At 41.5% G+C, this 15,531-nt stretch overlaps 1 protein-coding gene and 1 long non-coding RNA gene across 12 annotated transcripts in view; one reads left to right on the forward strand and one right to left on the reverse strand.

Annotated features, from left to right (window-relative positions):
• Window positions 1–13,671, reverse strand: part of impdh1b (IMP (inosine 5'-monophosphate) dehydrogenase 1b) — a 16,097-nt gene extending 2,426 nt beyond the window's left edge. The window contains exons 1-17 of one of the 11 annotated variants that reach the window (XM_086022476.1): window positions 13,519–13,671; window positions 11,013–11,168; window positions 10,712–10,881; window positions 7,402–7,500; window positions 7,223–7,294; window positions 4,665–4,713; window positions 2,902–3,003; window positions 2,756–2,830; window positions 2,459–2,665; window positions 2,268–2,355; window positions 2,007–2,206; window positions 1,826–1,916; window positions 1,153–1,248; window positions 847–990; window positions 399–543; window positions 163–306; window positions 4–87 (exon numbers count right to left, since the gene is read on the reverse strand). In XM_086022476.1, coding sequence (XP_085878602.1) covers window positions 4–87; window positions 163–306; window positions 399–543; window positions 847–990; window positions 1,153–1,248; window positions 1,826–1,916; window positions 2,007–2,206; window positions 2,268–2,355; window positions 2,459–2,665; window positions 2,756–2,830; window positions 2,902–3,003; window positions 4,665–4,713; window positions 7,223–7,294; window positions 7,402–7,500; window positions 10,712–10,854 — 1,739 coding nt within the window. In that variant the 5' untranslated portion in view covers window positions 10,855–10,881; window positions 11,013–11,168; window positions 13,519–13,671. Of the gene's footprint in view, window positions 1–3; window positions 88–162; window positions 307–398; window positions 544–846; window positions 991–1,152; window positions 1,249–1,825; window positions 1,917–2,006; window positions 2,207–2,267; window positions 2,356–2,458; window positions 2,666–2,755; window positions 2,831–2,901; window positions 3,004–4,664; window positions 4,714–7,222; window positions 7,295–7,401; window positions 7,501–7,879; window positions 7,965–9,092; window positions 9,280–10,711; window positions 11,169–13,518 lie in introns of those variants that run through there. The other 10 variants (XM_086022475.1, XM_086022477.1, XM_086022474.1 and 7 more) reach the window with 10 other exon arrangements.
• Window positions 13,262–15,166, forward strand: LOC147126654 (uncharacterized). Its single transcript, XR_015084775.1, has 2 exons — window positions 13,262–13,593; window positions 14,407–15,166. It is a non-coding gene; the product is annotated as an uncharacterized LOC147126654 (long non-coding RNA).
• The last annotated feature ends 365 nt before the right edge of the window (window positions 15,167–15,531 follow it).

A 15,531-nucleotide genomic window follows, 5' to 3' on the forward strand; every position in this document is an offset into this window, starting at 1 on the left:
TACGAGTGAAGTCCGTGAACGCCACCTTCCACCTGCGCAGACATGGTTCTCTTCTCAAACTTGAGCTCTCCAGAGTACATCATAGAGCTGACAACACAGCAAATACGCGTTTAGCAGCTGTTGTTGAATTCTAAATGGAATAAGAATCGAGCCTGTCCTCACCGGAGCACCGAGAGACTCTTGGCCCCGATGTCCTGGCAGCCATGTTGGATACCGGCTATGAGGTACGGTACAAACTTGTGGATGGAGCCCTTGTCCTGCACCGAGCCTGACACACCCTGTGCCACCTTCACCGCGTCGCCCTCACTGTTATGTCATGAAAGTAAAAAAAATAAAAATAAATAAACACCCATGACCTCTCCACCATACACTTGTACTGCAATACCACGTGAGCGCACCTGAAGTAACGTTTCTGGCTGCTGGTGCTCTTCTCCATGGCATCGAGGGAACCCATGCCGCGGTACTTTTTGAGTCGCACGCCGTCCGAAAAGAAGTACTCGCCGGGGGCCTCGGTGGTCGCGGCCAGCAGGGAGCCCATCATAACTGTGGCGGAAAAAGATGGGAAATTATTGACATTTATATTGAGGATGATGTTTTGTTTTCTTTTTCAAATTTTCAATATTACTTTTCATTAATATCTCCTTTCCTCCCTCATGTTATTTCCTGGCTTTGTCGGACACATACGAGTCTTGAACTTGAGCTCTAAACAATACTAGGATGACATGGAATAACTGACTTGTTTCCTCAAAATTGTCTCATAATGATTATTTTTAAAAATAGTTGTCATTAATGTCTCTATAATGGTGGTAAAATAATATTTTTTGTTTGTTTTTGTGACATTCTTACCAGTGGATGCTCCCAGTGAGAGTGCCTTGACAACATGTCCCACCGTTTGGATGCCGCCGTCAGCGATGACGGGCACGCTGAAGCGCCGGGCATACTCGGCCACCTTGTACACCGAGGTCCCCTGAGGCCGGCCGCACGCCATAACTGCAAACGCCGACAGCGCAGTGAATCACACGACACGCGCTGATAATTGCGGCAGACGTCGCCTTGGCAACCCAGAACGGGAAGATAACCGAGAGGAGTCTCTGGGCGGCGGTTACCACGGGCAACCATGAGAAGCCGCACAGAACAAAGCCGTATGAGTACCTTCCTGCGTGATGCAGATGGAGCCGCAGCCCATGCCCACCCGCAGTGCGTCCACGCCAGCATCGATCAGATTCTTGGCTTGCGCCGCTGTCACCACTGAAAAGGAAACAGGTCGATTAAAGCGAGGGATGGGAAACCTATGGCGTGTGGGCCACAAGACAAGAGTATTTATTTGGCCTGACGTGGGATTTTAAAATTGCACAGAATGTTTAACAAGGCAATAAGAAAGCATATGTAAATTGAGTAATGCTAAAAATTGGAACTAATTCCATCACAATATTTGACTAAAATTAGCACACCGGTATTTTTTTATGTATTACATAATTAAGCATTAGATATTTATTTTACAGAGGATTAATTATATATTCAAGGGTTAACCAACTAAATCTACCTACCGACACTTAAAATGAAACATTGACTTAACTAACCCTCCAGTCAAATTTTACAGTTGGAAAAACATTTTCAAAATGTAACAACACAAGGGGCTATATTACAATTTCTTTCAAGGCAAATATTATACATTCATTTCCAATGTATTCCAAACATACCATACACACACTTTATTTCACCCCAATTTAACAAACCAAATGTGAATAGGTGACAATATGTCATTTTCAGGTTATTTGAAATAGGATAATTAAGACCCATCATTGGTAAGGCTCCATGGACTGACCGTTTCCTCCCACCACTTGCAAGTCTGGATATTTCTGCTTGATGTAGTTGATCATGTTGATCTGAAATACCGAGTTGCCTTGCGATGAGTCCTGAAAAGGAAACATTTTTAATGTTGTTGACAGCGAGTGTTTTTTTTTTTTGTTTTGGTGTGTGCCTAAAAGCATGGTAAAAAGACCCACCAACACCACCACGTCCACGCCCGCCTGCACCAGAAGGTCCAGCCTGTACTTGTCGTCATCGCGGGTGCCGATGGCCGCGCCGCACAGCAGCTGCTTGCGTGAGTCTTTGGAGGCCAGTGGGTAGTCGCGGTTCTTCTTCAGATCCGTCCTGGCGATGATGGCCACCAGCTCGTCGTTGTCGTTCACAATTGGCAGCTTGCCTGGTTTGCCGCACGAACGTCAACAAATGAAAACAAACAACCCCAAGATTGGTGTTCCCACCTTTTTTGCTGCGCTGCAGAATGTCGTTTGCTTCTTTTAGCGTGACACCAGCAGGAGCGACCACCAACTCCTCCCTCTTGGTCATTGCCTGAAACAGCACAAGTAGAGTATTTATACAGTATATACACCGGGTATTTTCATCGGCAATATTTATCCCTGGATAATATATAGTATGGATTCCCAGCACACACCTCCGCCAAGGGCTTGGTGTGGTCCTTTTCCGACAGGAAGTCGATATCCCTGGAGGTGACGATGCCCACCAGCTTTCCGCCCATTTTGCCTGTTTCGGTGACGGGGATGCCCGAGAAGCCATGACGCATTTTGGCCTCAAGCACATCGCCGACCGTCTGGCGCGGGCTCATCACCACCGGGTCCGTGATGAAACCTTGCTCGAATCTCTGAAATATGAATCACATGTTTAGAAATATGAATGAAAAACTAAATAAAAGATCACTGGGCTGATGATGGCAGGGGTAACGGCGGCATACCTTGACCTTGCGGACCTCGTTGGCTTGGAATTCGGGTGTGCAGTTGTGGTGGATGAAGCCAATGCCTCCCATTAGCTATGAAGTCAGTAAGAGTCTTGAAAAATGAAATTATCATAATTAAAGCGGCCATATGATCAACATCTTACCGCCATTGCGATGGCCATTGCCGACTCTGTAACGGTGTCCATGGGGGAGGAGATGAGGGGGGCCTTCAATGTGATCTTCTTGGTCAGCGCTGATGTTAAATCCTACCAAGAAAGAAAAATTAACAGTTGTATTCAAACACTTATTTAAAATGAATAATGGATGATACACATAATACATTGATAAAATAATCTACACATGGGTAGACAAAATGAAAAAAAATAAAGGAAGAAAGTCCTAACTGGGAAAAATGATAGTTAATAAACAAATAACTCAATAAATGCACAATATGTTCTTTATTAAAATACTTACTCAATTGGTAAATTTATTTGAAAAATACAAGGAATTGGGCGCTTCAATAACACGAGCCAAGTTATGATGAAAAAAAGTGAATTAAAAAATACAGTGATGCAAAATAGTCAAACAAATGATTGAAAAAAATAATGCTTAAAATAATACAAAATCGGAAATTACCCCATTCAATGAGACGAACCAGTGCCCATGACAGCCAAAATGATTTAAAAAAAAAACTGGAAAATAAACGAATATTTAATGTAAAAAAATGCACAAAAGTAGTTACAAAAAGTAAACTCGTTTCAACTAGAGTGATTTGCACATCAGCCACACGGAGGCGCCATTTCATCATGGAACAGCAGGTAAATGAGCCAATCAGTCTTTTCTCTAAAGTTAAAGTACTAATTTTATCTGAAAAAGTCCTACTTGTCTCCCACGGGTTAATGTATCCGCATGACAATAACAACAGTTAATTCTTATCAGACGAAGTAAAGCACAAAGTGGGCAGCTTTTCTCACGCTGTGAAGGCGAGGATTGGGGGGGAAGCCACCTCAGACTTCCATTTAGAGAGCAATCACTGAGCTGTGAGATTCCAGCTGGGAGATGGGAATATGTCAACGTCCACACACACACATGGCCTGTGCGACATCTCGGTCCAGATTGTGGTGATGGTACTTAGAGCCAAATGTGGACTTGTTTTTGCTTGTCAAGCGTGAATGGGCACACTGTCCAGAAGCCAAGTGGGACACACCAGACCAGGGCTGCTGTATGGTCACAATGGACCAATGACAGAAAGGTGAAGTATCTGAGAAGAGTAAGGCACTAAAAAAAAAAACAAGATGAGGAAGTTGATACTGTAAAACGGAAGCAAAGATTACCAATAAACCATGCAGCACTGCCCCTTTGGTACCCGATCATTGTTTGGCACCCTTTATTTTTTAATCAGGGGAGAAAAAAAAAGTTCCATATGAATTATGATGCATCATGGGTGATTTAAAAAATAAATATTACTACAGACTTATTTTCTACAGGAATCATAGTGGTATATGAATATTTCATCTTTTTTTTTTTAAATCATTATTTAAAAGTATTTCCCTCATGTTTCAATTGAAACATTTTCCACGGCAGTTTGCTTTGAACTCTTAACAGCGCTTGTGGCAGGGAAACAGAGATTACAGATATCCATTAACTAAAACCTGCAAGAGGAAAAAAGCAGCGGAAGGGGGGATTTGTTCAAAAAAAAAAAGCCTCCGATTATCTCCTCCATGGCCAACCAGCTGAGAGAGGTGAGTCAGATGAGCAACCGCAGCAGACGGGGACAGCGGGCTGAAGGGAGCGGCGTCAAACGTGCAAACATAATAAACAAGGCTATTTCTGTTTGGTGGTCTGAGGTCGAGAAGTGGCGTAGAAGTGTGTCCAGACGGGGGAATAAGGCAGCGCAGTCACCGACATGACGTACTCGCATACTCACCACTTCGTCTGAGGTGAAGTCAATGAAGCCGGGCAGAATCAGGAAGTCACTGAAAGACAACAACAAAAAAGAAAGTCAGAGGCTAATATGAGACAACAGAAGCGGCAGTGATATCCAAAATCCAAAAAAAACCTGACCTGGCAGAAATGTCTTCAAAAAGCATTAAAAAAGGTGGAGTGCCTAAAAGTATTTTTTTTTCTCCATTGTTCACATTTATTTACACTTTAATATAAACTCTAGTCTAATCTTCATTAACTTCTGTTTATACTTGTGTGGCAGTTTACAATGTTAAAATGTTACTACACTTAAAGATATTTTTTTCACATTTCAATCGACTTAACATTATTTATTTGTATTTTCTCGGTGCGGCAAGGTCCCCAAAAATAGAAAGCTGGACGGTTGTGTTTGTCAACCCCACGTCCACAAATATTTGTGTGGCGACCAGCAGGAATTCCAGAAAAGCATCTGTTTGCAATTAGCCGCCGCCGTAAAGTTCAGCTTTGACACAGCAAACAAACAAAACAAAAAAAGCTTAAATTAGGAGTTTGCCAATGAAGTAATGACGACGCGGGTAAGATGTCTCGCAGTTTTGATTTTTGCTCTGCTGTTATGACAGCCATGGTGACGTATAAATATTTCGCGTTAAGCAACTGGGTGGAGCGAGGCGGGAGCGATGACTAAAAGAAAAAGCATATGGACCATTAAAAAAAAAAAAAAAAATTAAAAAAAAAAAGGGGGGGAGGTTTTACGCTCTTGTCTTTATAAAAGCACTATTCACCTTATGTTTTAAGTTTAAATTACACTCAAAACAAAGAGATTTAGAGAACAATTTTTTTAATATAAAAAAAAAAAATTTTAACATTGCTTCTTAATTATAATGTATTCAATTAATTAACTTTTTAAAAAATAATTACACTAACAACATTTTGAATTTAACCATTTACTGCATTAAATTAATTTATTAAATGAATCCTCAAAACAAGACACAGTTTTAAGACAGTTTGAAAATGTATCTTTTTTAAGTGTACAAAATTTGGATTAAATGTAAAATTGATCAGAATTCAATTGTACCAGACTTTATTACAGGAATTCAATATTTTGCATTAATTGTTTTATATTTGCTTTGTGAGTGACTTCAGGCTGTAAAAGAAACTGTCCAACCAAGAGCCAAAATGGCCTCAATCGTCACTCTCCATACACGTATGCATGTGTGAGTTGAAAACCCCCTAAAAACTGGATTATACAGTGACAAAATTGTCCAACATTTTATTTTCAAGGCGGCCGCTATCCAATTCTACCCTCAAGGTTGTCACATTTTTGCCCGTTTTAGGAATTCACGGTGCAGTGTGACCTGTGTGGAGCAACAAGTCCATAAAAACCTGAAAATTGTGTGGCATGGAGTCAAGAAGCCAGTCATTAGTCATATCCATAAATGCGCAAAGAACAAATATTTCAATTTATGGCACGTCAAGGGATTTCCAGTCCAGAGGGCGCTGAGTGTGTTTTCTCCTGGAGGCCATTTTAGGAGAGGAACCTCCATTTTGAGGTCAAGTAACAGCACGCCGGCCGGCTACACTTTCTAATAAACTTTGGACTGCGACGAGCGGAATTTCACGCCCCCTCACTATGTCACGCACTTTTTGAAAGCACGGCCTCGGTTCTCTCCTGCTCTTCACATGATTTCAATTGAGGCCATCATGTGAGCGGCCTTGGAGGAGGCCGTGATGCGCGCGATTAAGTCGCTAATAGGGAACGCGTCCTTAAAAATCAGCACCTCAAGAACGCGCAGAGATGTACAGTTCACATGGTAGTTTTGGGGTGTAATTGCAATGTTTTGTCTTATGTCATAAACTGTGACTTTTAAATACAAAGAAATTAGTCATATTGGATGGCCACCGGGATGACAAGGACAGAAAAAATTCCCAGTTTTTCAAATCCGTCCCAGGCCTCTTTCGTATGTGGTTATAAATCGGATGTGTACGCATAGAGAGAGGTCTCGGTCGACTACTGACGTTGGACGTCAATCTGCAAAGTTGTTTTGAGTAACAGTTGACGTCTCCATGAAATAAGGAGATCAAGGACTGTCGCCTCATATCTCCAAAATATTTATACCTCATCCCGCCCCGCTACTCTGGCAATATGAGTTGCTAAAATAAGCCCCTGCACGCAGGACCATACCTCCGTAAACACTGACGTCGGCGTCGTGCTTGTGCGCATGCGTGTCACATCACGGATGCGTTGTGCTCACATTAAAAGCCGCATTTGTTTTTGAATTGGGCATCACGCTCTGCAGTGTGAATATTCAAGTGAAGCTCGATTTGCTGACCTCACCGGAAATCGTTTTCTTTGAATTTTTCCTCGAAGATGATCAATTTGTTCCCACTTCAAAATTTCCACTGTAAAGCCATTGTTCATCCCACGACGACTGATTCCTGATAAAATGTGCGCTCTCATTCATTGTCACGCTATGATTGGCTTCAAGGAAAATTACTTTTTTTCTTCACCGGGACAATCATTGTAATTCTGTATACAGTTTCAAACTGACTTGTTCTACTCACTTGTAAGTCAACCCATCTCCTTTAGAGCATAGCTCTTCAGCCGTTTGACCGTCCGAGTGTTGGTCACATCTGCTGGTTCAGAACGTGTTGGCCATTACAAAGCGCTAAGTGCTGACACACGTGTCAACGTGTGCCTTTCCAAAGCGAGGTGGAGCGAGCGAGGGGGTGTGACAACTTACTTGTATGTGAGGCCGTCGCCGATGGAGAAGAGCTGCTGCGCCGAGAGTCCGTCCTCCGGGACGTAGCTGGTGCCGCCGCTGATTAAGTAATCTGCCATGCTGGAACAGAAAAAAGAAATTCATTGTAGATGATTTATTTTGTGAGCAGGCACGATGCTCCTTAATTTTCTGTAATTGTGCCATTTCCCTTTACTACGACTAGTACTGCTCCATCATCCCTGCTCAAGCAAGCCATTCGTAATGATTTAAAATGTTATTTTCTTTGACGTATCAAACTAGACCATGTTTGCTTATTAGTGGTTGTTTTTAGTTTGATCGCCTGTGGTACTATTGCGCCATTTCCCTCATCTACTTCCTTCTCAACTACTTTGTTCCAGCTTTTGATTGGCTAAACATCTATGTATCTAAATTCTTGCCCAAGACATTCAATCAAGTGGAAAACGCAACATTCATTTCAGAACAAATCGTCCCACTGTACCCCTTTGAGATGTTTTTGGGCAGCCGCAGAAACATCTTGAGGCAGGCAGTCATTTGGTAACAAGCGCACGCAAAGGTCTATCAAGAACCAAGCACCTCCAGTCTCTTGATGATGTCATACATAGAATAAACACGTTTTGACCAGAGGATAAAAGAACGGGAAATGGCAACATTGCAGCCCTCCAGTCGCAACGCGAGAGCCGAACGTGACATGGAAAAAAACATGGGTTGACATCAGCTAATTACTATGTAGCGGTATGTGAAGGTGTTTTTTTTTTTTTAAAAACGCCAAACTTGACGTAAACGACGCTTATATATATATATCTTGGTGACCTACATTGCAGGCGAGCAAACATTAGCATTTTGCTCCGGAACGTGCCCTTTAAAAGGCCACATAACATGAGATGACGTTTAAAAATAGCTCCAATATCTAGGCCGAATTGACGAACAGATCTGTTTATTTCACATACGATAGTATTTAGCTTTAAATTGAGCAAAATTGCTCCACAGGGGAAGGCGGAGACGCTATTTTAGTGTAGTTTCTAAGCGAGTTCGGTGTTCTGGTGCGCAAAGGTGAGTCGTAATTTAGCCAACGTGGAGGGTGAGGCTGGTAACACATGTAGAATGTTGTTAATACTTGCTGAAGCAGGCTTAAGGCAGTTATAGAAAATGGGTCTGACATTTAAGTGCAATAACATGGCGAAACTTCCATTAGCATTTTAAGCGATCGCACCGATTAAATGATAAACAACTTACATATAGCATAAATAGCAATGTAAATACCAATAGTGCTGTAACGCAAACACAGCTTTCAAATCTTTTTATACATGCACTGGCAGTCATTTTTACGTCACGTTTGGTCTTAAATGTGCACGCAAAGAAACTTTTTTTCCCTCCTGTCAGTGCACGCACCATTAGGGATACATGTGCAGCGAGAGTTAGCGATTAGCATAGCAACATGCCAGTGTTCTTGCTCGAATGTGCGCGCGCCATGTCCAGTGTCTTGTGTCAACTCGCCCCTTTTTTTTTTTTTTTTTTTTTTTTTTTTTTTTTAAATTTGGAAGTGGAGGGCTAAGTGTTTTCCTTTAACCAGGTCCCGATCGCTTCTCAGTTAACCCTAAAATGCAAAGCGATCTCCCGGCTTGGTAGTGAAATGTGGAGAAGGTGTAGCGAGGATGCTAATAACAATCATGCTAACGTCGGCACGAGTTTACCTCGAAGAAGGAATGAGAGCAGATTCGTCGCCCGTGGCTCCAAAAAGTGAGTTAAAAAAAAAAAAGCACGGCAAAACTGGAGATTCGTTGCCGCTTCTCTGTGCCACGGTGCAGGGTTGCAGGATTATGTACCAGCCGCCGCCTCGTTACATCCCCTTTCCGGGTGGAGGCGTGTTCAATTCCCCGCGTGCTGCTGCTGTTGCTGCTGCTGTGCTACCCACAACGCTCACGTGTGACGTCACGGACATCTTACATGCTGCTATGGTGACGGACCGGATAGTCAGGAGACCTTAAGTCCAGACCACCACTTTTGCAAGAATTAAAATGTAAAAAAGAATAAAATAGCTCGGGGTGGGTGGGTGGTGAATACATGCACCATTAACATTGTGTATAGTGGAGATGGAACGTTGCTGCCCTCGCAGAGTATGAAGCAGTTGGGATGAAAATCAGCACCTCGAAAATCTGAGACCATGGTCCTCAGTCAGAAAAGGGTGGAGCGTCATCTCCAGGTTGGAGATGAGATCCTGCCTCAAGTAGAGGAGTTCAAGTGTGATAGGGTGTTGTTCATGAATGTGGGGAGGATGGAATGGGCAATCGACAGGTGGATCGGTGCAGCGTCTGCAGTGATAGGGACTCCATATCTTTCGTGGTGAAGGATCTGAGCCAAAAGGCGAAGCTCTCGATTTACCTGTCGATCTACATTCCTACCCTGACTTATAATCACGAGCTGTGGGTCTGCTAAAGATGCTGCCCCGCGACCTGACCCCACATAGGCACAAAAAAATGGATTTTTTTCAATGTTTTTAAATTACATAATTTTGTTTAAAAAATATACTTAAAAGATACAATTATTCACTTCAAAAATATGTAGACAATTAAATTGAAATTTGCACCTGCACAAAATTAATGTCATATTTAACGTATGTTTTTTTTATTTTTTTTTTATTTTTTTTTTATGTACTAACCAGAAAACAGTACCTTGCCAACTTTATTTGGGCCAAAGCAGAAATTTACATGAGAAATGTCTAATGACATATCACCAAACAAAAATGTCAAATATACTGAAATGATGATGACCTCGTCTTCATTTACTCATAAATTGACTTGCTCTGAGTGAAATTTGGGCCTGTTTAGTTGGACAAAAAGCTACTACACTATTGTATCGTATGAACGGCAACAGGTGCACAGTTTAAGTCTATCTTCTGCCCTCTAGTGGAACAGAATTGAATTGCTCTGCCTGTCACTATACCTCGCTTGCATAGATAGACATATATATATTATACCTGTTTTCTAATCTCATTTGCAGAATTGTGCATTGGTGCACAGAGGACAAAGTTATACAAAGATGAGCTGAGTGCCATTCTCTTGCATTAAAAGTGAGGGTTAGGTGACCGGGAAGGATTTGATTTGATTTGAATGGCTTGAAGTGGGTCATTGGCCATACGGCTCACTGGTTCCTTTTCCCGAGCCCGCTTGGGATTACCCCGCGGTGATCCAGGAGAGCCCTATTTTTAAAAGCTTGCACTAAGTCTTGTTTTTGTTCGCACCAGGCGCTAAGCTAGGGCAGCTATTACCCGAGTGGCCGTGGAACCGCTCGACGTCGGATCGGAACGTCCTACCTTTCGGGTCCCAGCCCCGCCTGGATGCGGGTGGCGCTGTAGCGCTGCGCCGCCGTCTCGTGCCGGACATAGCGCTCCCCTCGGCTGTGCGAGTCTCCCGACATCCTCCTCCGGTCCACCTGTTGGTCCTCGTAGATGTCCATCTCCGCTTCCAGTTAGATGTTTGACTCCTTTGCAAAGTTTAGGCTACATTTAGAATCCCACGTGTGAGAACCTTGAAAGTTGTTGTCCAAATATGCATTATCTGGCAGCAGCAGTCGATGTTCCCATGCAGCAAGGACTCACAGGGGGATGCACCTGCCTTGAAAAGAGACAACAGGCGTGTCGGCGGGGGGCGTCGCCAAGGAGATTCTCCCAGAGAGCGGGTGTCACCGTGGTAATGTTAAGCCAGCGCCACGTCACCGGCCAGAGTTGCGGGTCGGCGTAATGGGGACGCGGGACAAAGCAAAGCCAGGCCCTGGAGCAAAGAGAGCGGGACAGGAGAGTTGTGAAGCCATGTAATCCAGACAAAGAGGATTTCCCCGTGAAGATGAGCATTTTTTTTTTTTATACAGTGATGCCTATATGCAGTCACGTGACACTCCAAGAGAGGAGCTACTTTTCAACAAAAACAACCAACATGTAAAACCTACACATTGTCTGTTATTCTAACTTTACAACACACCGTACAACAACCACCTGCAGGTGACGGTGACCGTTGACAAAATTCTCTTAAAACCCTTCACCACATGCTAACGGATCAGACCTGCCTGGTCGTCTGACATGAAAGGCAGGACATCACATGCTGAATGGGGGACGAATCGGCTTCAATGAAAGCGGGTACGGACACGAGCACACGCATGCCATAAATTTGCACTAATGGCCGTCATGTGCGCGCGGTGTAGACGCGGTCACGAGGAGACATGCCGACAAACCTTAAAAGCTAATTAAACGTAGGCCCCACATGCCCACTGTTCTCATTCAAAACTCAAGAAATGTTAAAAGTTGTCAACTGTATTACAATTATTCACATGGCACACAAGATGACATTGGCAACTTTTTTAAACTGTATTTGGGGACTTGAAATTATTTGTATAAGTCATTATGGTTAACCATGTGATTTGTCCCAATCATAATTCAATGATACGTCAAAACGTTTTGATTTTTAAAAAAATGTATTCCACTAATTTAACATTATTGTGTGGTTGTAATGTATTAAATTAATAGTAATTCAATTTAACCTCAAAGACGTACGGGTTTATGTAACTAGAATGAAGTTGGTTTTTTTAAACTAAATTTAATTATTATATGTATCAAATAATCGTCATTAAGTCATCTCTCAGAATAAAGATTAATTTAAGATTAGCATAACTTTAAATATATATTTTATTATTATTAGACTAATTGAACGTCATTTTCTATTCGCTAATTAAATGAATATTCACGTAATAATACGTCAGCTCCCTCTGACCTTGACAGGCGTGCGTGGAGGACTGTTACATTGCCCTCTGTCGGATATTGTGTGTCATTACACCAAACAACAATTGATTGATTACAGGCACTGTCAAGTCATTATGGAAGCTATTGATACTGTATTTAAATCCACAAATTCACAAAGTTCAGTTTAAAGTGATACCCCGGGATATTTTACTGACTTGCAAATTGAAATACAGTTTATTTGGTACGGCATGGCTTCTGCTGTATCATTCCAACGAAAGACATGAGGTTTTAATTTGTGCTCTTTTAGATTTTCAGTCTTGAGTTCAGACTGAAAATGGCTGTCTTCCAGCTGCCCCGAAGAAACGTCTGGCACGAGTTTCACAAAGCAAGCTTGTGCAATTTCTTTCTCTGCCTCTTTGTTTTTTGACGTTATGATGAAACCGTATGAGTGGAGAGAAACATTCCCGTGGTGTTTTTCATCCCAAATGTCGCAATTGAAGTAATACCTTTGTGCTGAATTAAATGATTATTTTAAAGGCTCATCAAATAATGTGACCCACTCTTTCAGTGTGCTCAAATGAACATTTTCATTTATGATGTCTTTAACTATATCATGAGCATTTAACTGTATGTACATTCCGTGAATTATATGTAAAAATAAAAATGCCACCTTAAAAGACGAACGTGTGTAAAAAATATTACAAAACATGCACAAAACTGTGCAAATATGACAAGAGTATACATACAGAATGTTACAATAGACCAGATTAATTTAGATAGTGTTTTGGATCGTATGTGTTGATACAATGAATAAACTAAACCCTTGAAGAGGCCACATTAGTCGAGTTAGTGGTCACAGGCTAAACTATACTACACATTTTCATTTTCCAAAGGGCATATTCAAGTGAAACTGAATGGCCCAGTGTTCCCTACAACACCGTGACTACCCCTTAGGAGGAATATGACCAGTTTGTGTGTGGGGGAAAATTATCCACAGCTGACATTTTTGGGGAAGTCCACAACGTGCATGAGCGTAAGAAAGAAAGAAAGAAGAACCGCTCCCCTCCAACAAGTCGCAACAGTGGATGTCTGGATTGGAAACAGGCCTGAGCGAGGACATTATGGTTGGTGATATATAGATTTTTTTCACGATGCTTATTATTAATTTTATACATCAGAAAATGATACAAAAGTGCTAACAGTGATTACTTAAAAAAAGAATAATAACAAATGGTAATTTTCCCTGAACCGGAAACAACCCCTTTTCTGCTTCCCTGTCTACGGGACCGACGAGATGCGGGCAGAAAATGAGGACCACAGCTAATTGTTTAACACTGTCATTTAAAGTACAATTTCAAAACCAATTCCATTCCGTAATAATGTAATACCTCTTAGCAGGTCCCGGCTTGTTGTTGGAAACCGTCGGCAGTCTTCGCGACACGCATGTAAAGAAAGAATCCACAGTGAGTTCTTCCCAAACCGCCGCACACATTTGTGTGTTTTAAAGTAACAAAAGACGTGAATTATAACGCGAATTCGCGCGTTTTGCCTTTTTTTTTGTAGTTTATGTCTGCGTTGGGCGAATTTGGTGCGGTCTAGCTGCTGATGCGTTCACGTGCTAGCGTTGAACGGCATTTTCGTCGAAATTTGACTCGTTTTCATCCTCGCGATGTGATTTAGCATCATTTACGACTTGAGTGGCGAGGTCTATTCTTTCTTGGGAAGGTGAAGAAAGTCGTGGTGTACTAAAACAACGTAAAAGAGTTTAAGTCGATGATTCAAGTTGCTATACGTCTTTAAACGTGTACTGTATTGTCTATTACAGGAAGTGTATTGCGTGTATTCCTCGTGCTAGTTTTGGCATTTGCTGTATATTGAACGCACCATTAATGCCATTCTTCCGACTAAAGTGACTTCTGTGAATACGTTTTGACTGTTGACTATTTGTAATGTATTTATTCATCAAAAGTTGTGCTCATAAGTTTATACACTGTAAGACTGTAGACAAGACCGTGACATATGACGGAACAGAAACCATCTCATTATTTTCTTCATTACTATGTTTTGTTTAATGATTTTGCTTTTCTGAATTGTCATATGATTTAATATGAATCCCATCAAAATAAAACAAAAGTGTTTTGCATGATCACTCATGTTTTTCTTTCAAGAATGGTACACATCATGCAAATTCTGCCAGGGTATGTAAACGTAAGAGAACAGCTGTATGTATACGGTATGTGTATATATTCATGTAAGTTATATATTCCTTAACACAGGGTTATTGTTGCTCACCTGGTGCAATGGTTCCAGCTGTTCTGAAGCTCTACCTCTTCGGGACCGCTGTGACCATCTTTGCCTTCATCTTCAGCCTGGCCGACTCGGTTGGCGGCCTGATGCACGTCCAGGACCGCCGGTGGATGCTGGAGATGGAGAGAGGTCCAGCGCCGAAGCATCATGGCGGGTCTTCTGTGACCTTGCACGTGGACCGATGAGAGTGGAGACAGAATGTCTGCTGGATGCACTTTGTGGAACTGTGGCAGCTTCAAAAAATGTGACAGAACAGCACTACTGAAAACTGCCGAGCCAAAGACAGAATTGTACTGTACAGTAATTGATAAAGTGAATGCAAGCAGCATGGGGGAATGATTTCAGGATCAATATTTTGGTGTGTAATGGTTTCATAATAATTAAAAAATAATAATACTGCAAATTAAAAGGCTGGTCAACCTGCCAATTGTTGATTTGTGTGGTGCATCTATAAAATGTATGTCTGTGATGAAAAATATGGACAGCTACATTGTCACATAATAAAATGAATGGTAAACGTTTGGAATGTAAATAAAAAGCCAACAAAGCCATCACTAGCGTAGCCAAACAGGTGATTTCATTCCCAATCCTGTGTTGCTTTTTCCTTCTTGTTAATGTTTGGCTTTGATCGTCTGTCTCCTTTGGGAAATAAACATCCTTTCAATAGAAACTTGACCTCCCACTGTATATAAATGAGTACTGTTTGAATAAACATGTCACAAAAGAGTGTTTAAAGAGCTGGATCATCAGCCAATGGCAGCTGTATTCTATCTGTAACGCTTACTTTTGTGGAGTGTAACCATGACATCACCAAAACGACATTTTAAACATAAAAGGCAGGGGTGAGCAAAATTTTGTGCTCAGGGTGATTTTTAATAATAAATGTAACTGTTAATGTAAAATATGTAAACATTTTTTTAAAGAAAATATTTGTAATTAAAAGCCACATTTTAAAGTTATATAAACACATGTATTTTAATGTTAATAATACTTTTGTTTTATTACAATTAAGCAATTCCTAATTTAGAAAAAAAAAGAATAAATACGTTAATCGTCCCTATTATTGCAACAAATATCGCAGGACTGTTTGCCCA

Source organism: Filicampus tigris, chromosome 22 (assembly GCF_054856515.1).
Source record: "Filicampus tigris isolate MCC_2025a chromosome 22, RoL_Ftig_1.0, whole genome shotgun sequence".
Taxonomy (NCBI): Eukaryota; Metazoa; Chordata; class Actinopteri; order Syngnathiformes; family Syngnathidae; genus Filicampus; species Filicampus tigris.